This window comes from Drosophila simulans, chromosome 2L (assembly GCF_016746395.2).
Source record: "Drosophila simulans strain w501 chromosome 2L, Prin_Dsim_3.1, whole genome shotgun sequence".
In the NCBI taxonomy this organism is placed as follows: Eukaryota; Metazoa; Arthropoda; class Insecta; order Diptera; family Drosophilidae; genus Drosophila; species Drosophila simulans.
In genome coordinates, this window is record NC_052520.2 from 177,754 (window position 1) to 202,089 (window position 24,336).

The 24,336-nt window shown below is 42.4% G+C and overlaps 5 protein-coding genes and 1 long non-coding RNA gene across 11 annotated transcripts; 1 reads left to right on the forward strand and 5 right to left on the reverse strand.

Annotated features, from left to right (window-relative positions):
* Positions 1-15: 15 nt before the first annotated feature.
* On the reverse strand, positions 16-4,910 carry LOC6730405 (ATP-binding cassette sub-family G member 1). 4 transcript variants are annotated; one of them, XM_016179270.3, is made up of 10 exons: positions 4,776-4,910; positions 2,971-3,223; positions 2,573-2,696; positions 2,430-2,517; positions 2,276-2,377; positions 2,076-2,221; positions 1,506-2,019; positions 1,281-1,449; positions 965-1,221; positions 16-904 (listed from the first exon to the last, which is right to left on the reverse strand). In XM_016179270.3, the coding sequence occupies exons 2-10, from the start codon at positions 3,173-3,175 to the stop codon at positions 476-478; spliced, it is 2,034 nt and encodes a 677-aa protein (XP_016022874.1). In that variant the 5' UTR covers positions 3,176-3,223; positions 4,776-4,910; the 3' UTR covers positions 16-475. The 4 variants fall into 4 exon arrangements, with proteins under 4 accessions (XP_016022874.1, XP_016022873.1, XP_039147132.1 ...); XM_016179269.3 differs by lacking the exon at positions 4,776-4,910 and adding an exon at positions 3,558-3,896; XM_039291198.1 differs by lacking the exons at positions 16-904; positions 965-1,221; positions 1,281-1,449; ... (2 more) ...; positions 2,430-2,517; positions 4,776-4,910 and adding an exon at positions 3,558-3,896 and having other exon boundaries at positions 2,292-2,377.
* Positions 4,911-6,086: 1,176 nt separating this feature from the next.
* Positions 6,087-14,186, reverse strand: LOC6730406 (ATP-binding cassette sub-family G member 1). Of its 3 annotated transcripts, XM_016179268.3 has the most exons (9): positions 13,923-14,186; positions 12,213-12,355; positions 9,458-9,575; positions 8,418-8,607; positions 7,404-8,237; positions 7,173-7,341; positions 7,011-7,111; positions 6,386-6,934; positions 6,087-6,304 (listed from the first exon to the last, which is right to left on the reverse strand). In XM_016179268.3, exons 1-8 carry the CDS (start codon positions 13,964-13,966, stop codon positions 6,434-6,436), a joined length of 2,100 nt encoding a protein of 699 aa, XP_016022875.2. In that variant the 5' UTR covers positions 13,967-14,186; the 3' UTR covers positions 6,087-6,304; positions 6,386-6,433. The 3 variants fall into 3 exon arrangements, with proteins under 3 accessions (XP_016022875.2, XP_002077587.3, XP_039147128.1); XM_002077551.4 differs by having other exon boundaries at positions 6,087-6,934; XM_039291194.1 differs by lacking the exons at positions 12,213-12,355; positions 13,923-14,186 and adding an exon at positions 10,792-10,888 and having other exon boundaries at positions 6,087-6,934.
* A 1,270-nt stretch (positions 14,187-15,456) lies between these two features.
* On the forward strand, positions 15,457-17,912 carry LOC27206536 (glutamine synthetase 1, mitochondrial). The gene is made up of 2 exons (XM_016179306.3): positions 15,457-15,707; positions 15,927-17,912. Exon 2 carries the CDS (start codon positions 15,934-15,936, stop codon positions 17,131-17,133), a length of 1,200 nt encoding a protein of 399 aa, XP_016022876.1. The 5' UTR covers positions 15,457-15,707; positions 15,927-15,933; the 3' UTR covers positions 17,134-17,912.
* LOC120284251 lies at positions 17,712-18,432 on the reverse strand. Its single transcript, XR_005543473.2, has 2 exons — positions 18,191-18,432; positions 17,712-18,061 (listed from the first exon to the last, which is right to left on the reverse strand). It is a non-coding gene; the product is annotated as an uncharacterized LOC120284251 (long non-coding RNA).
* Positions 18,433-21,947: 3,515 nt separating this feature from the next.
* On the reverse strand, positions 21,948-22,673 carry LOC6730408. Its single transcript, XM_044922337.1, has one exon. The coding sequence runs from the start codon at positions 22,454-22,456 to the stop codon at positions 21,998-22,000; it is 459 nt and encodes a 152-aa protein (XP_044778272.1). The 5' UTR covers positions 22,457-22,673; the 3' UTR covers positions 21,948-21,997.
* A 98-nt stretch (positions 22,674-22,771) lies between these two features.
* On the reverse strand, positions 22,772-24,266 carry LOC6730409. Its single transcript, XM_002077554.4, has 3 exons — positions 23,443-24,266; positions 23,070-23,283; positions 22,772-23,012 (listed from the first exon to the last, which is right to left on the reverse strand). The coding sequence occupies exons 1-3, from the start codon at positions 24,260-24,262 to the stop codon at positions 22,796-22,798; spliced, it is 1,251 nt and encodes a 416-aa protein (XP_002077590.1). The 5' UTR covers positions 24,263-24,266; the 3' UTR covers positions 22,772-22,795.
* Positions 24,267-24,336: the final 70 nt, after the last annotated feature.

Consider the following 24,336-nt stretch of genomic DNA (forward strand, 5'->3'; position numbering starts at 1 on the left):
AAATAATTTCCATAATTAACTTTGTCGGTTTTTATTGTGACGCCACATATCACAATTTATAGAACTACCAAATAATTAGAATATTTTGAAGTGAATCAAGGGCACAGTACTTTGCCGTTCTCACTTAAAATTAGTCAAAGGCATATAGAGTTTGGTAACGAACGCGGGCAGATTTTTAAACTCAATCTTAAATTCTGATCTTGGGCAAGACAACTATTATGCACTTTGAAGCAAATCCTACATCTATATATTTTTATACCGGTTACTCGTAGAGTAAAAGGGTATACTAGATTCGTTGCAAAGAATGTAACAAGCATTTGTATTCTTGATCATAAACTTTTCATCATAATCCAATATCACTTTGATAGTTTATGAATATTATTTAAGCCCACATATAATATGGGATGTTAAGAATGCCCCCTGAAATACCGCTTAAAATAATTTTTCTAGCACCGAGGTCAAACCGTCCATAATGTTAGTAATTGTACGAAGTAAAGTTAAAATATTTCGTTAAAAGCTGTATGACATATGCAAAAATGGGGTTGACCACGGATTGTTTCAGTCGCATTCTAATCATAAAGTATGCTGCTACAGTGAACAGCAAATAAAAGCTCATCAAGCAAGATAGAGACCACAAATAGTGCATGTTTTCGAATCCTAAAAAGGACAACAAAACTTTCGACTTTTTAAATGAGCAAAAGATTTCCGTGTCTTCGCAAATTGTGTCGGCGCGTCCGTAGTCGTACAAGGATGCGACTAGGCCTTCCATACTATGACGAAGGTAGCTAAGATGCATCAGGAACCTCATAAGTGGGGATATGTATGTTCCTCCTCCATACCCAATGCCGTAAATGGAAAGCAGGATCAGCGGCACGGCGAGTACTGGCCCAATGAACATTGCATTCTAAAGTATACGTGAACTAATCAGAATATATTAAAAATAAATGTGCGCCAAATCGCTTACCACTAAGCTCAGTCTACTGGAGATCAACAAGCCAAAACTGTCGGAAGTTAAGGCCGTTACGAAAGCTATTGTAAATAGCATGGCAAAGCGGAACCATTCAAGTGGTTGGCTGGACATTAAGTACACAATGGACAGATAAATAACGGCCAAAATAAACATAGATGGTAGCTTTGAGGAAACCATTGCTGCGTAGTAGGAGCTCAGACGATACCACTGGTTGTTGTACTCCCTTTTTAACAGATTGATTTCCGTAGGAACTTAAATGTAGGTATTTATTATTAAGAATTACTGCTTGAGATTAAAATATAGTACTTACAATATAAGAGCACAGGCATCATAGGAAGGTAGAGGTATGCTATCACAATGGTGAACATGAAACCGAAGTTAAAAAGCGCTTTGGAAGCCGAGGTTCCCATACCAAAGTAGAGCGAACCCACCAGTAAAGCAAGAACGATGTTCATATAGAACTTAAGCTTGATGTACGACTACGAAAAAAATTAAATTACATTGCCATTCTACGTCATTCTCTAAGAGCACTCACCTTATCCCTCCACATTTGGATTAGCATACGCACAAGCAAGAGCTTGTACTGCAGCCACCAGCTACATTTGGATTTCAAAAGTTTTGGGCTAATCTCTTCCTCAAACTGATCCCTTTCGTAAAACGACGATGCCCCCGAGGTGGTGTCGGTTTTAGTGGGTGTGGTTTTACCTTCCTCTGCTGGAGGACTCCATCGCGCAACTTTGCCGTTGCCCATGGCTTCTACCATTGGCTCGTGATAGGACCCGCCATACTCAAGGCAAGCAACTTCGATGATGAAGTCAGCCGGGTTGTAGGTTATTGGACAACAAAGCCCAAAGTTCTTCAAGTAAGGTACAATGTTGGACCCCTTTCCTTGGTAGACGCACTGGCCTTCGGCTAGAACGTACACTGCATCGAGCATCTCGAAGATCTTGGCAGATGGCGTATGGATGGAGCAGATCACAGTGCGTCCCCCGAAGGCCAAAACTTTGAGTAGGGCAATGCATTGTGAACTCGATAAGTCGTCAAGACCACTGTTGAGTTGGTGGTAACAATAGTTCTTGGTTTTCAATATTTTCCTTATACTCACGTTGTAGGTTCATCTAGAAAGATGACAGGTGGGTTGTTGACCAGCTCAAGGGCAATGCATAAACGCTTTCGCTCACCCCCAGATAGCTTTTGAGCCATGGTGTTTAGGGTGTCTTTTAGGCGCAACATTCCCAAAATTTCGTCAATCTGCTCAGATGATAAGATAAATACACGACGAAGTGCATTTAAAATCAATCTTACCACTTCTAGCTTTTGTTTTAAATTTAGTTCTTTTCCCAACTTCAAGTTTGCCGCCAAAAGCATAATTTCTAGTACTGTAAACTGTGAGTCCAGGACATCAGTCTATGAATTAAATCAATATTTAGGGGAACGCAATTCAGTAATCCACTTCTACCTGCATTATATATCGAGACATTTTGCGAAAGACTCGCATATCTCGCGGACTGTTGTTGACCAAAATCTCACCGGATTCGCACACGGCGCTATCGGTAATTATTGAAGGATTATTATAAGGGGGTCGTATGTGTTATATCTTACCCAAAGCCCGCCAGCAGGTTTAGCAGTGTGGTTTTACCAGCGCCTGAAGGCCCTATTATCGCAGTAAGTTCGTGAGAGTGAAACATTCCATTGACTCTCCGTAAAATCGTCTTTGTTTTTGAAGCTGTGGGGTGTGATGACCAAAGTAAAAAAGAATAATTCTAATGTTTCATTGTAAGGCAAGATATCGGCATTAAATTATTGTCGTTAATGTGGAATTAGACGGAAATTGCTATTTAATATGTGCATGTTCAGCATTAGAAATCAAGCGAGCTGTGGAAGCAGCAATTACTTCGAAAATGTGCAATTACCATTCTTAATAACCCATTATCAATCACGAATATATTCATTATCAATTACTCAACCGTAATAGACATAAGCTGATTTGATACACTCACCATTGGTTTGGTCGGGAACCACATAACATAGTTCCGAAAACTGCAAATTTACCGCTGGCCAGGATGGCAAATACTTGAGGCCGAGGACTTTTTGAAAGTCCTCCGATTGATCGGGCTCCAGGCTATCGGCGTTAATGTCGCTGCTATATTGAAGGGAGCTGATTTGGGAGGTTGTGCTGCCTTTTGAGCTGCTGGCAGTTTCCATTTTAATATTCCTAGAGTTCGTTGTTGATTTGAATCGATGTCATTGCTCCTAGAGAAGGAAAATTGTGATTTTTTGATAAGAAATTCAATAATTTCACTTCGCATTAAAATCGCTTATAAGAATTGATTCCGTTTACAGTTCACATAATGCTTTGCTTTTGAAGATAACCTTTTAAGGTGCGCGTTCGTAATACTGGAATCCTCGCTTTAAAGCGCAGTTTTATTTGCGCTAGAAATTAATTGGTTAACAGTACAAGAGAAGGCAGTACGTTTTTTGGCTTAAACCAGTTTGACAAACTCATCATCATCGCATGTTTCGTTTGCTTGCTACCTCGATTCAAGTTAATTAAAAGCGGTAATTTGCATTTCTAAAAATTACTTACGCGTATCTGGGACCACGGAAAGCGCCCTCCCTTCGTTCTGGAAACAAATTCCGAACTGACCGAAGAACTTTTTAAATTAATTTCATTTACCCTACGAAGTGCGCGATCGTAGTCTCTGAGCGCAGCCCGAAAACAAACTCAGATTTTCAATTGATGGAAAGCAGTACACAGTACATGCACGACTGACAGCCTGCTCGAGTTCTGACCGAATGACTAGTCGTTTGACTTCGACGACGGTCCGGAGATCTGACGGTCCGGGTATATGGGTATATTCCCAGTCAGGGAATGGGGGAAGAGCAAGTGGCATGGCGAGCTGCTGAGTAAAGGCAATACAAACCGAAACTGGGCAGTCGATTTGCAATTATTCCAATGCAGCTTCAACAATACTGAACTTTCTGTAAAATTCGTGCGTTATCAACGAGTGGGCGAACCCATAGCGGAAGTTTGGATCGGCACTAGATTTAAGGCGGTCGGGCGGACAGTGCGGATGCGCAATCTTTGAGTTATTATTCACTCTTTATCTTTTTTTTTATTCTGACTGATTGCGGGTCTCATGTTTTGGCAACCGAACCGCTTTATCTGTTGAAAGCATTCAGCGTCAGTCTGTGAATACAAATTTAATTGTGAGTCGGTCTGACCATTGGCCCCCACTTCTTGATACCGTTTAAATCAGTTTCGGTTAGCGTCTTCCGAATGTCGTATTATTTCTAGCTTTTCTAGGGTATACGATATGCGACTCGCCGGCAAACAATTTGTCTCATTTTGGACGGTGCTGTGTGAGTAATGGTGCATATAAAATGTACTGAAGCAAGAATATTGAACTGTGATACATGCATCAAGAATCATCCAACGAATTAATTTCACATACATGTACATAAACGATTGGGTTATGTAAATAAATCCTTATGTTTCAAAATAATACACAACTTGTCCACCAAAGGTCTCTGATAACAACTGATTTGGCTGACCCAGAAATCGATTCAATAATTGTCTTTGCTTGTGTCGCCCAGAAGAGGGGTAAATAGTAGTCAAAAACTTCTCTCGTGCTTGTGTGCAGTGCTGCAAACACTATCGCAGTTGTTTTCGACTTCGGGTTCAACGAACGCGTTAGATACAGACGGCGTACACTACTATTTGCAGCTGCGTAAATGCACCACTCACTGACTCTGACGCTGGCGCTGCAGCGGGTGTATCGGTGGAGCGATAGGGGGCACTTACTCCACTTTCTTTTTGTAGTTGCTGCTGTCGCTGGCTTTTTCACTCTTTCTCATGGCGGCAGCCACGCCACAGCAGCGAAGAAGCGTCGTCTTGTTGCACCGACGTCCGAATATGTACTAAAAGCGAGTGCAGGAAAGCTACTGCGGCAGTGACTGCTGCTGCAAATGCTAGATGTTCAGAGGCGAAGTGTAGTGCCCGGGCCGAATTCTTCTGCCCTTCAGAAATCTAGAGGCTGACTTCTGCTATAAAAGATCAAAAACTTGTTTTGCAGCTTATTAAATCCGATTCGAAGGATATGGCCAGTCTATTTATACCGATTCCACTCACTCACCATTTACAAAAAAAAAAGAAGGGAGAGAAGGCTTTAGCTTCAGTCAAGCCCTTACCTTAATTTATGTTGCTTAACATTTTGAGTAGGATTTTGAATTAGGATTTTGATAACGATCAAACTATTATGTGTAGCGTTCCTTTAAAATAAAACACGTAATATATACTGCCTCTTCACTTAAAATTGAATACCAAACCCTATTTTTTTGAATTAAATTGAAAATTCACAAATTTTTTAATATCCACATTTTCTCAGAAAACGGTGAATATGACATAATAGTAATAATTTGGAATTTGCTTAGTCCAATATTTTTTATATGATTTCATATCTTTTATCCCACTTCGAAATTTAAAGCTAAATATATGTGTATGTAAGCAAATGTTTGATAGCGAACGCCCCAGAAAAACGTTATCGTTCATTGCAAGCGATTCGAATTTAAACGGCCGACTCGCACGACCTAATTACGTTTTCCGGCAGATGGCGCTCCACGAGATGGGATGTGCTTAGTCCAATATTATCTTATGATTTCATATCTGGGATCCCACTTCGAAATTTAAAGCTAAATATATGTGTATGTAAGCAAATGCTTGATAGCGAATATCTGACGCCTCAGAAAAACGTTATCGTCCATTGCAAGCGATTCGAATTTAAACGGCCGACTCGCACGACTTAATTACGCTTTCCGGCAGATGGCGCTCCAAGAGCTTTTAAATCGATAATGCCGTTGATCACAAAAAATAATGGGAATCATAATCTCAAATTGTCTAATTTAATCTTATTAGGTAGACATCTTTATTTCCTCCAAGAATGCATAATTTGTACAGTATATATATTCAAAAATATTTATTGTAAACCTGTAATAAGAAAATATTACAAAAAAATTACAAAGGGGCTTAAAGTACATTGAATAAAAATTTGCTTATATATTAATATATATAGACACAAAATATGTTCGTTTTTAATTTAAAGTTATTCAAAAATCATTCGGTTAATACACCTGGAAATGTATTCAATTATTTTTATTTAGAAAAATTGTTTCATGTTCAATAACTTATTTCATTATACGATTCACTTATATCAAAGATGTGCTAACTGTGGTTTGAATAGGTTTTACTACATCTGCGGCTGGAATTTAGTTGATTTAAGATAAGAAACCTCCTTGCGTTTGTATCACTTAATATAAGAATTTCGCCACTAAAAACTAGACAAAAAGAAATTTTTTAAAGATTAATGATTAAGAACAAAACCCAAGACGCTTTTTTGAAAACTATATAGTACGTACATAGAAAGCTATTAAAGCCAAAACAACATATATAATTATGTAATATGCTTATCGCACAGTCTTCAGCTTCCAGCGCAAAAACAGGTATGCCGAGATGCGCAGCACCACGAAGATCACAATTAGGGCCACAATGTCGAGAGTAAAGTTAGCGTTAACCATGTCCAGTTCCTCCAGCGTGGTAATAGGTGATTTAAAATGGCAGTAAGTCTGGAAGCACCTAAGTTTCTCACGTCCGTAACCGTAGGTGGCCAGAGCTGTACCCTCGAATCCATATCGTATGTACGACAAATATGTGATCCACCTTAAGTATACTGGTATAGCGTCAAAGGAGACGAAGAAGCCGGAGAACAGAAGGAAGGGCACGGACATTACCGGGGCCAGGAAGACACCGTTCTGGACATTCATTGCAGCGCCTACCACCAGACCCACGGACTGAGCAACGAAAGAGATGAGAAGGCAGGCCGACAAGAACATGGAAAAGCGGAATAGCTCCCAAGGTTGTGAAGTGAAGTAATAGACAATTGACACGTAGATAACGCAGAAAATAGCCTAAAAGAAACAGTTATTTTGTATTAGTTACAGGCGTATTAATTACAGTTCTAATTAACAGCTGAGTGAAACTTACTTGAAACGGTAGATCAGCAACTGATATTGCCAAATAGTATGACTTTAGCGAGTACCAGCGATTAAAGTTTTCTTTCAACAAAACGGGCATCTCAAGCGGGACTAGAACACACAAAATAATACATTAACTACAGAGAAAGGAATATCAAACTGGTTTCCTTACATGATAGGATCGTAATGGTCATAGATGTATACATGAGGAAAAGCATGTTAAAGAACAGGAATCCCAGGTTGCTCAAAACTTTTGCTCCATCATTGCCAATGTCGTAGTAGAGGGCCCCAATCAGGAATCCAACCAACAGATGGGCAAATAAACGCAGATACATAAGAGTCTATAATAAGGAAACGCAATTTTTACTAAAATCATGAAAAGCACCATTATAAGCTTTCTTACCCAATCCCGGTAACTGAAGAGTAGAGTTCGCTTAAGAACCACCCAGAACTGGTGGAACTGCGAAGTTGGATATCGCTCGGGTGATGTGATCTCCTCCGTGAGCAAGGCAGTAGTGCAGTTTACGGACTTCTCCACATCGATCATGGCATCTCCCCTTTCATTGGTAGTGACCAAGGCAGAGCTAACGTTGCCCTCCTTCACAATGTCATTGACCATGCCGTTGAGCAAGCCGTTGTTCAGGGTCAAGTTGTCCTCGTACTTGCGACCGCTGACACTTGAGGCGTCGTTCTTATCGAGAATGGCCTTCAGGTTTTGCACCTTTACCAAATCGTTGCGAGCCTTGAGGCCGGCATAGTCCGCTGATGAACGAACGTCCCGCTTGCCGTTGTCAATAGCATCGACCAGTTTGCGCGTGTGGTCTCCGTGCTCCCCGCAGGACACCTCAATCACGTAGCTAGCCGGATTGTGGTAACTGGGGCACTCGAGGTTTAGCGTAGACAGGAAGGGCACCAGTTGCTTTGTACTGCCTTGGTAAACGCACTGTCCATCTGCGAGAGTGTACAGCTGGTCGAACATCTCGAAGAGGCGAGCGGACGGTTGATGGATGGTACATATAACTGTGCGTCCGCCAGCAGCTAGCATTTTTAGCAGATGAATGCACTGAAAACAGGTAGAGCTGTCCAGGCCGGACGTGGGTTCGTCAAAGAACATTATGGGAGGATTGCTGACCAGTTCAAGGGCAATCGAGAGCCGCTTTTTCTGACCGCCGGACAAATTTCGAGTCATCGTATATCGGTGCTCGCTCAGGCTGAGAGTAAGCAAAATGTCATCGATCTGGGAGACGGGCGAATTATTGGAAGGTTTAAGTTAAAACTGATTTAATCACACCCAAAGACTGCCTAAGTCGTATAAAATTGGTTTAAAATAACTTGCCATCTTTCTGGAGCTACTTATGATTAATCTTTATAGTTATCAAACTCTTTCTCTCAGGCTATTTTTATTTTTTGAACTTACCATGGAATGCTTCTCGGGTTTCGAAAACTTCTTGCTGAGCTTCAGATTCGTTGCCACAGTCATTGCTTCCTGGACAGTAAGGTTTCCGTGAAGCTGATTGTCCTGCATTATGTAGGCAGAAAGCTTTCGAAATGCGCTTAGGTTGCGCTCGGCACCGTTCATCGTAACGCTGCCTTCGATGCTCGAAGTTCTGCAAATGCAATAGATCAGAAATTTGGTAATTTGGCTTTTAGAACCGAGGGCTATTGTAAAGATGAGTATCATCTAAATTACATTCTTGTACCATAGTCTGAAACGGCTTTAACTTTTTTTTTGTTCGTCTAATAGACCTGTTATCACTGGGCAAGCCAATTTCGAGTAATCTAGCGTGTATTTTTATTGTGCATATCTACGTTTGTTTGTATGCGGACCTTTATTTGATATACTAAGTATACATGTGCACGCGATCGGGCAACTTAAGTCCGAAGTCCAGCAAAGTAGTAGCTGATTCTCCCTCAAATATTCAAACCTATAAAACTTGGCGACATTGCTAAATGTATGTGAGGAAATAGCACAGTGAGCAGTCGATTACACACATGTACATTTGTATCTATGTATCATAGATTTCCTGCTCGTATCGATTCAGGGTGATCGGTTGACCACTCCTGGTAACAAAATTTAATGCAGGAAAGGGTAATAAACCGGTTTATGATTATTATGCAATAGAGCAAAATTTAAGGTTTACAATAAATAAATAAAGATTGAGCTGAAGAAGGAAAGTCTTTGCGCTTAGAATAGGTACATATGTATGTATGTATCCCACATAAAATACAGAAATACGAAGAGCGCAAGGCGAGGAAAGGTCGGCTGTTTAAGCACCAAAAGCGGCAGAGTGGTTATCAAGTCGCAATTATTTCTGATGATAATACAGGGCTGAATATAAACATTTCCGAACTCGTTTCGCCGTATTCTCGTGCGCTGGCGCAAGGTCAGATACGTTCAGTGTCGGAATCAGCAGCTACTTGACGTGAATGCAAATAATCAGGCCCTGCGAAACCTACTTGTAGCCAGACAAAATGTTGAGCAGCGTACTCTTGCCAGCACCCGATGGTCCCATTATGGCGGTGAGCTCTCCAGACCGGAGGCGTCCACTGACGCCCTTTAGAATGGTCTTGGCATCTGTAATAAAAGACACGAAATTAGTGTTTGGGCCAATTTCTTGTTGGGACTAAAAATAGTTCACGTTTTGATATGTGTTACGTCAATACCTAAGTGTCGCCGCAGCTATCAAGAAAGACATTGCATTGGATTTTGGACGAGCAAGTGTAGAGCCGATAAATAAACAAAATCTGCAAAGTCTGACAATCGAAAGACATAGCACGGTCATTGGCCCCATCACGTTTTTCTTCCTCCACCTCCACCGCGATTCTTATTCATTCAGCCAAATATGGTATGACTTATGCTATTATCGACGGAATTCCAACAGTTGTCAAACAACCGCATCCATTACTCAAATTTTATTAAACATCCGCCAACAACGGACAACTAATAAACAAAGCGGGTGAAAATCGTAAAAAGTCAATGGTACTTTAGTAACGCTTGTTTAAAAATAGGTTGCCTTATTTTGGTGTATATTCGCAGATGCTGCTTAATGGAACTGTTCAGATGCGGAAGTGCCTTATAATCATGGCATACCTTTAAAGTTTAAACCAATAGTTTTGTACAGCAAGCCATCTGCTCTACGGAAAATGCTAATATACCCGTTTTCATGGCGGCACACGCGTGGTTGTCGGCTCTCAATCTTATTAAAAGATGTATTAACTATTAAATCTTAATCAGGTAGCAAAATACTGGCCTCGATTCTTGCTGTGGTTTGCGAGACACAAGAGCTATGACTGCTTATAGTTTCTGTAAAGTGACTATTACGAAATAATTCATTTTATGTTTGTCATAACTCCGATTAGTAAAGTACCGTGAACCGCTCGCTCAGAAGTGAAACTCAAATTTATTAAGCTCATGCAGGGACTATAAATGTTTTAATCGGCGACTTACTTAATACGTAGACTTTAAAAGCTGGCAGTGAACCCCAGCTGCCAGGCAGCGACTAGCAAGTCGTAGTCGTAATAACTAGGTACGCAACGTCTCTCATTGAACCTGCTTGCTTGCAATTGATGTAATAGCACCAAAAGTGGGGCCACGCTTGAAAAACTATAGTCCAACGCAAAGGCCAACTCGTAGCTTTTATGTTTATGACCGGATTGGACAACAAGTGCAACCATTCAGGTCTCCCAAGAAAATATTGCGCAAAACTTGCCTCAAGGGCACAGAAAGTCGCTTTCAGAATTTATCTATCTCTGTTTTACTATAGCATCCGAAAACGTTAGCAGGCACTTACTTATTATTTGTGTACACTTTAAAGTGGCATAGTTAGCCAAAATCAGCGCAATTTCCATCGGTTGCCTCACAGCCAATTCCATCTTATATTGTATACATTATTTTGGCACATAACTTTGCACGTCTCAGAAGGCGGCGTGCCATCTGCAAATCTTTCGGCCAGGTGAGGCACGCTCACAGGGCAGTGTAAATACATCTATGTATATTCGCTTATTCTGAACGACTTAATTGAGTCGGATGGCCGACCTTTGAGCTGTGCAAAGTTCAGGCTGCTGCCTTCTCCAATTAGTTTGCACTTGGCTGGCCTTAAGCTTAAAAACAGGCTTTGACAGACCCCCAATCTTAGACGGGATACACGGACTATGTCCGCCGCGAGCAATCCAATTCGACAACGAGGGGAGTGGGTTTCATGAATGAGCTTTTATTAATATAAGAATAAAGCAGTTGTGCACGTTCGCATACCAAACTACTGGAATATTATCGCTCGGCCATCATTATTTATTCTGAACGGCCCCACCGGGGCACTGCACATTACCACAAATGTGTTTTCACCACCAAACCCCACTAAAGCTAGATATGCGGCAGTGACTAATCCCAAATCGCTCTGCTAACACAGAAAGCACACACCGCCGCCATTAGTTTTGACTTCCACGACTATAACATACCCGTTACTCAATTTCAATATCCTTTTTTTTTTGGCTGCTCAGGGGCGCTCTACGAGTAAAGGGTATAAAAACAATACCTCTCACTCTGGCACGTCATCACAAATTGTTTTCCATAACAGAAGTAGATCCAGAAAAAACCCCGTTGTGCTCCACCCATGCTCCAAAGTAGATACACTGATACGTGAGAGAAGTGCGAGTACATGGCTCCTCGCCTTTTAGATGCTATGGCATCGAACCAACTTGTTGACCGTCCCAATAGCGAAAATCGCTTGTTGGGCAGTAACTCCGCGGCTACTGGATGATGATTTTGATGTATTTAGCAGTGCTTATCGCGGTGAAACCTAGTGAACTTTGGCCAGATCCGCCCTTGTGAAACTGGGAAATAAATCCGACGAAGCGACGACGGGTTACATATCTACTCAGCCACAACACGAAGTTCTCAGTTGCTCACAGTATGAGAGTGCTGATACTGCGTTACAGCTGCTAAAAGAACAAAGAAACCAGAAACCAAAATAATGCGAAGCGCAGCTAAAGCAAACAAGTAAAACCCGCTAAAGCCAGGGAAGTGCGTAATAGCGACAGAGTACTCCGGAGAACTAGCTCAATAACACATGTGCGGAGCACTACTAGCCAGGACCGGAAACAAAAGCTCTAGGGTGGGGTGAGAGCAGGCGCGGGAAGTTCAAGATCCCGCCGTCGTGCGGCCGAGGAGAGCAAGTGGATATAGAGAGAGGTACTAGACAGTGGAAGTACTTACTGCTCCGGTTCCCCTCCTTGACGCGGTACGTCAGGTTGTGAAAGGCCAGGTCCACCGCTGGTCGCTTTGGCAGGTGCTGGAGCGTCTTTGGCTGGGCGGGCACTATTTGAGCCTTCAACTGACTCGCTCCGGCTGTGCCCAGTCTGTTGTCGTTCAACAGATTTGCATTATCGTTCTTAGTCATCTTGTCAATCAATCAACCAGGGGTTAAAAAGCAAAATGCAACCACTGTGTTGTGTGTGTATTCTTTGTAAACTTTAGCACTGACAGCAATACTGCAGCCCCTGCTGCCCTTCGTTCCCGTTTGGTTTTTCGTTCGCGTTCTCGATTCGATTCCACCACCGTCTGGTCCGGTGAGAGAAATTTTCCACCCGTCTGCTCGAAACGGAACTGCCGCTTCTCAAATATTAGGACTTGACTCGCTCGCGCCGCGATCGCAACTGAAATAAGCAATTGCGGCAGTGGAACAAAGGCAGAAATTTAGGCAACCGCTGGCAGAGAGTGCCAACGCATACTCTCGCAGCCCCAATGCTTTACGTCTGTGGTTAGAGTAGGACGACAATAGAGGCACTACTTCTGGTGGGGATTCTAGTGCGATTGAGAGACAATGCGGGTTGGCTCTCTCTCAAAAGCCAGCGCATTCTTCTACTATGTCTTGAATGAATTTGGGAAAAGCTTATAATCTGTGACTATTCCTCGATCGGATTTGGCGGACCCATGTATCTCGAAATAAAATACCATTTATTAATTTCGAACTGGCCTTCAGGAAAGTCTTTGACTCTCAGTCTTGTACTTTGATTAGTCTATCAGTCTATCAGCCTTTTATAGTAGTTAGTCCTGAAAGCTAAGGCTCTGGCCATTGGTTTATTCAATCTAAGTTAAAAGTTCACGGCCTCGCTCATGACTCATGAGTTATTGGAGGGGCTTATCTATGGGTGTCAATCTAGAGCTGATAGGAGTCTCCAATGCGCCGATAAGGGGTTGTACTTTGTCATTTGGGGTTTTACATAAAAATAAGTTAATAGGTGCCGCGCTTCGTTTAAAGGAGCTCCAGTAAGCATTTTAATGGTTTGCTTTCGCGACATTTTACCTACATTTTGCTTTTCCCTACATTTAATGTAGCATGAGGTCATTTGTAGCTGGGGCGTGGGAGGACCTTACAACTTTACCCCAGAAACAGTTTTGGGGTATATCTGAACGCAACAATTAGATGTAGACATTGTTGTACGGCTCCTTGTTTACATGCTTTTACGATGCTCCTGTCTGTATTTTGCCCACTCTAATTGGGATTTACGGATTGCAAATAAAGTTTAGTTAAACCGGTTTTTGTATAGATTGGGGGCAAGTAAAAACGTAATGAATCGATCAACAACAGGTATTTTCCTAGTACAAACCGCAGTTGGAAATATTATTCCTAGTTCGGTTTCTAGGTTCAAAATCAGCATACAACACTAAAGTTATGCAGTCGCCTTAAGATATGAAAATATAATGAATTTCCACTGGCAATTTCCCGATGACTATTGGCTTGGAAATTTCTAAAGCTTGGGACTAATCAAGTCACGGAGATGTCAACAATTGGCTGGAATTGCAAACCGGTTGTTCTATACTTGTTGAATTCGTTTTAATATCTGGAGGGAGGGGGGGTGTTATATTAGATGTGCCAACTGTGTGATGCATTTTGCTTGAGACCCACCTAATTCGGTTACTTACAGATTATTGTTTTCCAAAAACTGCTTCCAACTATACTGGTTCATGGTGCCGTAACTCAACAGCTACTGAAACCATCGCTTTGAAGCAACAAGTTGCCTTCGCAAAAAAGCTAAGTCGCAGGCTATAACGAATAGGCGGCAGTCGAAACCCAAGCCGAATATAAGAATTAGCGATTTTGTATTTGGTGGTTCCACATCGGGCGTATATATATGTACACTCTGCTGGAGGGAAACTTTAGTAGTTTCTTGCGAAAGATAACTGAAGCCGGCCAACTAGTGGAAACGATGCCACGTAACTGGAAAAGCGTAAACGGCTATATGGGAATTACTCGCGTCTATGGTGAAAATTGGCACTCACACATTGGCACACAAAAGTTTTCTCTGTATTCCTTGTTTTCTTTGTTATGGCCACCTGAAGCTCTCCCAATATGAGCCACCCAAAAAAGCTTGCTTTCCCGCCAGAAACAGAGTTTAGCTTTATTTTTATATTAATCTTAGCTGAAATATACTCATCCATTCTTCAGCACTTTCCTTAAGCTTAAAGTCACGAGGCAACCAACAAATAATTGGAGTCGTGCAAATGGTGACCGCGTTGGCACTTGGTCACTAAATTAGCTAAGTGTCTGTTGAAAAATCATCGCATTTAGTGGACGGAATTTACTGTGGTCTCGGCTTGTGCGACAATATGCCATTATGTAGGAGGAAGTGGGCCAATATGCGCGGCTTGATGAACGAATTTACATAGCATGTAAATTTCAACGTTCTACATACTCAGCCTAAAAGTTGGCTACACTCTTATACTCTTATTTTAGTTATTTATAGTTTTAGTTAGATATATTTTATAATATTCAGAACGTCTTATGCGAGACCCAAGCATGGAATAGGAATATTTAGTACCGAATTTACATATTATAAACAAATCATAATTGATTAATTTTAGGCTCTTTCAATGCGGTCTGCCGCGAAATTTATCAAATGCCAAACACGAATAGACACAACTGATACGGTGCTCCTTGCATTCGCTATATTTAATTGTATATAATGAACTTTGTACCAGGCGTGTATTGAAAACAATCAGCCAGAGAGCAAAGTGGTGGAGGTTTTTACGAAGAGGTTACGAGAAACGAGAGAGTGTTGTAATAAGTTGTACTGTTGAAATGCATTTGAATACTGCGTACCCTATCATAGTTTTTGAAATTAATCTATCAAAAATGTCAAACTTAATTTGTGGGATGTTATATGTAGATCTGAAGTTAGCTATGGACCTTAATAGCCAGGTGTTCTACGATGAGAATTACTAAAATCTTTTGTTTTCCATTTGGCGCTAATGCAAGCTACAAGTGCTCGAAATGCATAAATGAGCTTATAGCTTGTGCTCAGTAACGGGGCTTTCGGCTACCCGAGTAGCCTCGAAACATAAACATTATGGGTCGCATCGCAGGTCTCTCTGGCTGGCTAGTGGCTGCGGAGCGGGTTCCCATATACCGCCAGTTTTGAATGCTCTCTGGGAGGCCTTGTCTGTGCGTCGGCGTCGCAAACGCGATAAAGAAAACCCGAGGCGCGCGACGAAACAACGAAAAAAGTGAATGCTGTCGCGCTAACTGTGCTCACAAGCCTTCCAAACATCGAATTGGTCGGGTGTCCCCAACAGTCGCTCCGCAGCCACTGACAGAAACAGAAACGAAAACCGAAAGTACCGCAATCCAAAAATCCCCAAAAGACCTGTCCAGCCAGCGACTACTTAACCAATCATATAACTGTAAAGTGGAAAAACAAGCAGAGCACGGTAAGTTGTGCGGAAGACTGCGTCTTCACTGGAAAAGTCCGCCTTTCTTAACCACCTCGGAAAATCAAGTGCAAGGAATATAATTACATAAAAATACATGAGAAAAGCAGAGTGAGCCAGCATGCCACCAGCCTTGCCCTTCCTGCGCACGTCCTCACATTCGCCAGCAATACATAACTAACCGTGTCCTTTTGTCCTTCTCGCCGACTCCAATTCAAGAACCAAGATGGCACTCCGCGTGGCCGGACTCTTCCTGAAGAAGGAGCTGGTGGCTCCCGCAACGCAGCAGCTGCGTCAGCTGCGTACTGGCAGTACCACCCGCTCCCAGTTCTTGGCCAACTCCCCCAACACGGCCCTAGACAAGAGCATTCTGCAGAGGTACCGCAACCTGGAGACGCCTGCCAATCGAGTGCAGGCTACTTACTTATGGATCGACGGTACCGGCGAGAACATTCGCCTCAAGGATCGCGTCTTGGACAAGGTTCCCAGTTCCGTGGAGGACTTGCCGGATTGGCAGTACGACGGCAGTTCCACCTACCAGGCCCATGGCGAGAATTCGGATACCACGCTCAAGCCACGCGCCATATATCGCGATCCCTTTAAGCCAGGCAAGAACGACGTAATTGTACTGTGCGACACCTACAGCGCCGACGGCAAGCCGACGGCGTCCAACAAGCGTGCCGCGTTCCAGGCAGCCATTGACCAAATTGGCGATCAGGAGCCCTGGTTCGGCATTGAGCAAGAATACACTTTATTAGACGTGGACGGACGTCCCTTCGGCTGGCCGGAGAACGGTTTCCCAGCCCCACAAGGACCTTACTACTGCGGAGTGGGAGCTGACCGCGTGTACGCTCGCGATCTTGTGGAGGCCCACGTCGTGGCCTGCCTGTATGCTGGGATCGATTTCGCCGGCACTAATGCCGAGGTTATGCCCGCGCAGTGGGAGTTCCAAATTGGTCCAGCCGGAATTAAGGCATGTGACGATTTATGGGTGTCGCGATATATTTTGCAGCGCATAGCTGAGGAGTATGGCGTAGTGGTCACCTTTGACCCCAAGCCGATGGAGGGTCAGTGGAACGGAGCCGGTGCGCATACCAACTTTTCCACAAAGGAGATGCGTGCCGATGGCGGAATCAAGGCCATCGAGGAAGCTATCGAGAAGCTGAGCAAGCGCCACGAGCGGCACATCAAGGCATACGACCCCAAGGAAGGCAAAGACAATGAACGGCGCCTCGTGGGACGTCTTGAGACTTCTAGCATCGATAAGTTTTCTTGGGGCGTGGCTAACCGGGCCGTAAGTGTGCGAGTACCGCGTGGCGTTGCGACGGCCGGCAAAGGTTACCTCGAGGACCGGCGGCCAAGCTCCAACTGTGATCCCTACGCCGTGTGCAACGCCATTGTCCGCACCTGCCTGCTCAACGAATAAGCAGTGAGCGGTGCAACGGGCGTTTAATCTTTTGTACATTATGTTTTATTGAATTGTGAAGCGTATCCGATTATTTGGTTATATTTACATTGAACTGAAGCAAAATTTAGTTTGCTTGTGCAAAAAAGACAGGAAACCGAGTCACGAAAAAAGCGTGCGCTTAGAGTTTAAGAAAGTGGGTGGGTGGCAAGAAGAACAAAGCTTAAGGAAAACTTGAACCTTAAAGTGATGGAGCCTCAAGAATACTTTGCCATATATATCTTACAAACTACGTATATCTATCATTGCTTTAATCTAAATAATAAAAACATTGTACCCTATGTTAATTTGTTACCTTCAAACAAACATTTTGGGATCCGACGTTGAATTCGGCCAACGCCATTTCTTGCCCTTAAATTCTTGAACGCTCTTTTTTAATAACTCGTAAGGGTATCTAAATGTAAATTTAAGAACGAAATATCACTGAAATCGGACGATATGCATATTACTCATTCATATCCATGGGCAGGAATACACATATGTGTAAAATTTGTTTATAAAAAGTAATTGTTGATTAGAAGTTGTTAAAAATAAAATACTAAGAACTTAATATAATATATATTGGTACATATGTATCTCACTTCACGGATCTGTCGCTTCACTTTGTTCGGTAGCATTTTACATCATTTTACTTATGTATATGCTGTTATAATATAAATGTCTATATACTAGCACCCTGAAAATTAAGAATTCCATTGAGATACATAAATACATTTTGAGTAAAAGCAGTGCAAAACACATTACTACAGACTATTTTATTTTCTCTTTTCTGGTGAGCTTTTGAACGACTGTTGTTGCAATGACTGCGAAAATCAAAGTTTTAAAATATAGAACAGCTTGTTTGTAAATAAGTGTGACATGGGGGCACAAAAACGAGCTAAGGCAAGACCTCTCTTTTCTGGTGAGCTTTTGAACGACTGTTGTTGCAATGACTGCGAAAATCAAAGTTTTAAAATATAGAACAGCTTGTTTGTAAATAAGTGTGACATGGGGGCACAAAAACGAGCTAAGGCAAGACCTTGTTTTTAATGGAAAGTTTTCCACCGCAAACAGCTGCCTGACACTGAATGTTTTCGAAGACCAAATCTTGGGGTTTCAGAAAATGTGTGTTTTTCGCTCAACTGATACACACCCTTGTATATATACATATATGTATGCTTGGATGTAAGATATGGCTGCGAAGGAGACAATGCTCCCATATACTCGTATATTCCCAACGGCAATACACTGCGTCAGCTGATAGGGCAGGGGTACTGCACTCTGGGATGACAGGCCACTACATTTCCCAGCAATCAAATATTGATTGAATAGAACCGTGAACGCAATCGCTTCTCGCTTCAAAGGGGGCATGCTAACTCCTAGTGCCTTTCGCACTTTATATTATACTTTATCTTACAAAATAAATCTTAAGTTTGAATTGAATTAAAATGATAAACTAAACTGATATTTAATATATTATGTTTTCGAGCACCTAAAAGTGAGTGTGCTTTTTTTTTACTGCATTTCGCATGGCCGTTCTCGCAATTGTTGACATTCTGGGTGCAGTTAGCGGTGTTTGTTCGGCTCTGCTGGGAGCGGATTACGGATTACGGGTATGCGAATGTAATAAGGTCAAGAGGGAGAGATAAGGCCATCCGGCTTATACAAAACAGTGTTAAATACACAGAGATAGTTCGACCAAGCCAACCAGCCCAATGAGACACGGAATCATCCGTAGTCAACCCATCTATAGCTTCGTAAGCTCATCTTAAAATGTTCGAACGCATTCCTGTGCCCAATTCGAAGTCGACTATCTAATATACCCGTTTTCCATTGCAGCATATGAGGCCACAATGTAGATACTATTATATATTATAAAATCACATAAACAATCGAATCAAGGCACTAGCCTGTTATGGCCACAGAACTCAACAGTTCCGCACCGTCGCCCATAAACCAGATTATTAATTAATTGAAGCAGGTTCATTGGTATGCATGAAACACGTTCAAAGATGTCAACATCTTACAATGCAGGTCTGAGGAGAGCCAGTTATGCTGCCTGAGACCAGGCGATTTGCATAAAACGGAATGATAAGCTGGACACCTGATTTCGAGACAATTGATAACAAAATGTTTGTTCAATAAAGAAAACCACTATATCGCTGAATCAAGGGATCTAAATAATTTATTTTCGCTCCAGATAAATGTTGGCAACGGCCGACTGGATAGAGATGTAAGCTTCACATACTCTCCTAACCTTCCTATAAAATCTTCAGTTCGCCAGTTCACTCGGTTAAAGTCCGAGCAAACTGATAAGACAGTCAGGCCACGAAGTTGATCTTCCGGCTGCAGAAGCCTGGCCAGCGCTTACCATTATCTTTTCCAGCGTGCCTTTTCCTTCTGACTCGGTCAGAAAAATGCCTCCGCCTGGGTGGGGTTATCACAGTTCAATAAATCATACTGGCTGCGGTTGCGAAAATAAAATAATGTCGCGTCCAGAAAGCAAATGTTTTAAACCATAATTGATCAAATCAATTCCATATAAAGAGAAGGAATAATTTTACCCAGTCCCCTGCGTATTTCACTGAAATTACCTAAAAGTTGGGCACGATTGTGGAGCGTGATTTCTGAACGGCCTGTCGCAGTAAACTCATCTGGCCAATTGCAAATTACCATTTTCAGAGCCTTTAACTGGGTCAAGACATTCGCTTGTCTTGCGATGTGAGTGTTCGGAAAAAGTAATGATAACAGCGGATTTACGGACTCAATGCAGTACGCAATGTGACGAGCGGCAATAAACGGGTAACAAAACAGACCGAATCTGTTGAGGAGCTGCCGGTAAAATAATCGTTGCTGGGGGTGCTGTTTATTTGTATGTGTTGTTCCTTTTGCAGCGCACCAACTGCTTGTTGAGATTACGTTTTATGGCACTACTTTTATTCCGCGCAATCGTAAATGATTGCTCGATCAAAATATGTGGCCGCACTCTGGACAATTATAAAACCTGTCAGGTGGAAGCAGATACTATGTCCTGTGACCGATGACCAGCAATTAATCGGTCACGTAGCGTCATTTTGGAAAGTTTGAAAAGATTTGCGGCCGTAAATAGTTTTCTACGCAACCGATTATTCCATTTTATCTATGGCGCGTGTCGATACGGTAGGGGTCTTGCGCAAACACAGGCAGCCAACAAGTGCTGTCTTTTATCTGGCCTATTTATCTAATTTCCCACTACTCACGCCATTCGCAATGTTCTGGTCGTGATGAGTGCCTATATTTAATTTGCAGACCGTATAGATGTCTGGAACTGAATCACCCAACAGCAGGTTCGGACTGCGTGTTCTTTCTTAGTTTTCCAGAGAGCCCAAAGATCTTCCTTCCCAAATTTTATGCCGCTTTTCCCTGTAGCTTTTTTTTAGAACACCTCGACTTTACTTTCTCTGTCTGCCACCACACGCGAACCGCAATATTTGCGTCATGGGCCCACACGCGTCTACCAAGTGATCTGCGATCTGTTCCGTGCGTTTTGGCGCATCGCATCAGACAAAGTTCAGTCCCCCGATTCTTGGGGTAATCACCGTAGCCAAACCGATGACGGGCATATGCTCAGGCAAAGGTCGTCTTCTGTGGCACACACTCATGCGCATTACTTTAATTTCATTTTATTGTTAATTGGTTTTTGTCAGAACGGCGATTATGTTTCTAAGTTATCTGTAAAGTGACCCGCTTTTAGTTGATAAATGAGATTAGGATCCATTAGCTATATTCAGACTGAATGGATGAGAGTCGCAGAGATAATATATTTCAGCAAAAAAAGAGAGGTGACTTTGTTTTGAGAAAGTCGTTTGATAAGAGCTTTTCGATAAGCCGGCAGAATGTTACTGGGCGTTGTTTACCCAGACTTCATTGGACTTAAATGATAAAATGAACTTTACATATGTGTTTTCTTTGCATATTATTCAGACAATTTAAGAGAACGTATTTTCTTTTTACATAAAAATATATAACATTACGGGGCAACTGTTTGTTTCATGTCGTGCAGGCAATTAGAGTTCGTTCAACCGATGTCCACCTCCCTTTACTCATTTTATTGGTCATTATCGAGTCCGAAATTACATATTTGGGAAGACCTAGCAAAACCTTGTCAACACAAGTATCCCCATATTGGCCGGTTCTGTTTTGAACAGATAATTAATTTGGAAAACTTAATTTAAGGAAATACAAGTTATCACAAGTAGTTTCGCTTTAACAATTGCATTACAATTTTGATAGGGATGTAAACTGCAATGCAAGCATATTATAAACACATATTTTGTTGTAATAAATTTGTTGCATTATTATTTATGTTACATTTAATTCAACTATGTTGTTCCTACTTTGTAAATGTTAATACATTTAAGTTAATACATAAGTTTAATAACTTATGAAGCAGATATTAAATTGAATGCCAATAATTAACCCGAAGATATTTAACTATTATTGCACGAATTCTTAGACTCCCAAAAAGGTCAAATTGCAAAAGGAAGAATCTATACGTACATGTGTATGTATATTTATTGTTTGTAACATACTTTAAATTATAGTTAATGGCCTCGGTAACCAGGCCAAAGACTGTCCATTTTATGTTTCCATCTGTAAAAAAAACTTGTGACTGAAGTTAATATACCTTCTGCAAGGGTATATGAAATGCGCCTCATGATCTACTTTGAACCAGCCCGTTAGTATGCCACAAAATATGTACCTGTAGATAAAGTATGCTACACTACTAAAGTCCTGATATGTTCCCATAGTTATAGCTGCCATAGAAATAGTTGGAAAAAAATTTTATTATTACTTTATTTCTTGTTCAATTTACTTGTGCTGATTTATTTCGGTCAATTTTTTCATTGGATCCACAGTACTTTTTCACAACCTTTCCAGTCATGAAGTAGGTGGACAGCGCCCTTAGCCTGCGGCCACGTGAAAGTTCCTCAAACAAGCCGCCACTCACGGAGAACGTGTGTTTCGGTTGGTAGAGAAGGCTCAGAAGTGGGTTCTTGGGGCTTACGCGCATGTTGGTCATGGCGTATGTGCCTTTGACCAGAGGACAGCTACTTTGCTTAAGCATGTTGTCCTTGGCTGGCTTAAAAAGCGGTACGGAATTGAAGACATTCTGCAGGTCGCACAGTTTGGTGGAGGCGTTGTATATGGTGCGAGGCTTACCCCGACCGGAGTGCTGAAGTATGAGGATGCGAGACACCGGTGAGGCAATCTCCTCGTTAATGGTGGTTACTGAGCCGATGCCAGTCTGATTCGAGAAGGTCATGTTGACAACAAACCGAGGTCGGTCATCCGTCCAATTGGCATAGGTGAAGGTCACATAATAACAGTTCTATTCGGTTATTCCATATTAGCTTGAGACATCCGAAGAGCTTTCTTGAATACAGACCTCCTTGCTCCTGATCTCACTGAACTTCAGCAGGACCACACAAGTCGAGATGCTGAGAATCGTTACCCAGGTAGCGCTCATGATTCCCAAAACTGACTACTAATATATCCACGTTCATTTTCTAAAACCAGCTGAGATAATAATAAAATAATTAGGGGGCTCCATCAAATTGCCATTAGTCAATTACAAATCTAATTTTCGAATCAATTTATTGCCCTAGTACAATATGTCAAACTTTTCGGCCAAGTTCAGAATTTGGCTTATTTTGCGGCTAATACGCTCCGATCCCGTATTCTTCAGCACATCCGTAAGCTTGGGGCATTCCTCAGCCTCTGCATCGCCGATGAGCGCGCTGTCAGCCAATATAAAGCGCGTCATAAAGATTGCGTGGGGAACTTGAATGTACGCCACCCTCTTCACTTCCAATCGGAACCTGCGAAAATCGGACCGATTCGTACTCAATTATATAAGGATTGATCATTTATCTTACTCTTTGAAAGTGTGAACCTCCAATTTAGCTCCCACACGGCGCAGACAACGCACAAAAGCCTCATAGTAGGCCTCCAACATGTGTTCGAACTCTATCTCCAAGATAGCCGTATCAACGCTTGATAGCAAAAACGAGATTATGTCATGCACCACTGAATCGTACTGTGCCGTCTGAAAGTCGACAATTTTCAGCTCGATGGGTGTTCCAGAGGGTCCTAAAGATTTCAAAGAATAGTACTTGTTTCTTATCTTTTAGAAATTTTCTTATGCTAACAACTCCAAAGACTTGATTAGTTTTCAGCCCTTTTTATGTAAAATCTTATTCTTCAATGTCATTATGTTTTAAGGCGATCATTTGTGCTAGTGATACTAACCGTAACGAAACATCATATTATTTATCCAAAAGTCACAGTGTATAATGCTGGTAAAAGGGCCATCGGGTCTATCTGGGGCGGCTGCTAAGAATTCAAAAAACTGGTCCGACAACTCCTTCATTCGGGCTACTAGTCTGGAATCGTTGTTGGTGGCTCGACGGATGTCCTCCAGAGTCTCTGCCTTCATTACCGACTTCCACTCGGGCGCTTCAGCATGCCAATCGAACTTTTTGAAGAACGGCCGGACCTGTTCCCGGAACACCTCTGGTCGGAGAATTCGCAGAGCCAGAGAAAGGGCGTGGAACTCGGCCATATATTTAAGGGCTAGCAGCGTGTGTGCCAGATCGAAAGGTTTTAGCCTCTGGCCGGAGACGTAGCCACTGCTACGCAAATTTTCCAGCACCAACACGGCATTGTGGTCTACCTTTGAGGAGTTGGATTCGAGGGATTCGCGACAGCCATAGAAGCGAGGAAATCCTTTAAATTGGCTCTCGGCAGGGACCGCAGCTTCATCTTGAAGGACGGCCAGAGCAGGGGCCAAAATCTTGTAAACAGCGTTCTCAGTGAGGCATGTTCGCTCAGGCTGGAAAAACTGCCAGTACTTGGGGTCGATCGGAGGCACTTTAGCCACCAGCTGCTCCTCAAACGACTCACCATTGGGTTTCTGCAGCCGGGCACGAATTGCCAGGAGAACGCTTCCGTAGTTATCGCCCGGTTTTGTCAGACTGCTTGTCTGATAATTAAGGAGGCGGGCCCCTGAAAAGTGGGGTTTAACCACTTCAGCAAGAGCCCGAATTTCGGGCAGCTTGTCCGCACCCATGTTCTTCAGCTTGCCAAAGATTGTGCTCCAACTGAAGACTATAATCTTCCGGAAAGACTAATATGACTTGTTTT

What these genes read in the sequence shown, in the direction of transcription:
- LOC27206536 (XM_016179306.3), top strand. Translation starts at nt 15,934, where the DNA reads ATGGCACTCCGCGTGGCCGGACTCTTCCTGAAGAAGGAGCTGGTGGCT.
- LOC6730408 (XM_044922337.1), bottom strand. Translation starts at nt 22,456, where the DNA reads ATGACCTTCTCGAATCAGACTGGCATCGGCTCAGTAACCACCATTAAC.
- LOC6730405 (XM_016179270.3), bottom strand. Translation starts at nt 3,175, where the DNA reads ATGGAAACTGCCAGCAGCTCAAAAGGCAGCACAACCTCCCAAATCAGC. An exon ending in AACCTGCTGGCGGGCTTTGG is followed by an intron (nt 2,518 to 2,572) that starts GTAAGATATAAC and finishes AATTACCGATAG; the next exon opens with CGCCGTGTGCGAATCCGGTG. An exon ending in TCCAAATGTGGAGGGATAAG is followed by an intron (nt 1,450 to 1,505) that starts GTGAGTGCTCTT and finishes TTTTTTTCGTAG; the next exon opens with TCGTACATCAAGCTTAAGTT.
- LOC6730409 (XM_002077554.4), bottom strand. Translation starts at nt 24,262, where the DNA reads ATGGGTGCGGACAAGCTGCCCGAAATTCGGGCTCTTGCTGAAGTGGTT. An exon ending in TAATATGATGTTTCGTTACG is followed by an intron (nt 23,284 to 23,442) that starts GTTAGTATCACT and finishes TGAAATCTTTAG; the next exon opens with GACCCTCTGGAACACCCATC. An exon ending in GAGGTTCACACTTTCAAAGA is followed by an intron (nt 23,013 to 23,069) that starts GTAAGATAAATG and finishes CGATTTTCGCAG; the next exon opens with GTTCCGATTGGAAGTGAAGA.
- LOC6730406 (XM_016179268.3), bottom strand. Translation starts at nt 13,966, where the DNA reads ATGAACCAGTATAGTTGGAAGCAGTTTTTGGAAAACAATAATCT. An exon ending in TCTTCAGTTACCGGGATTGG is followed by an intron (nt 7,342 to 7,403) that starts GTAAGAAAGCTT and finishes TCCTTATTATAG; the next exon opens with ACTCTTATGTATCTGCGTTT. An exon ending in GACCATTACGATCCTATCAT is followed by an intron (nt 7,112 to 7,172) that starts GTAAGGAAACCA and finishes TGTGTGTTCTAG; the next exon opens with TCCCGCTTGAGATGCCCGTT.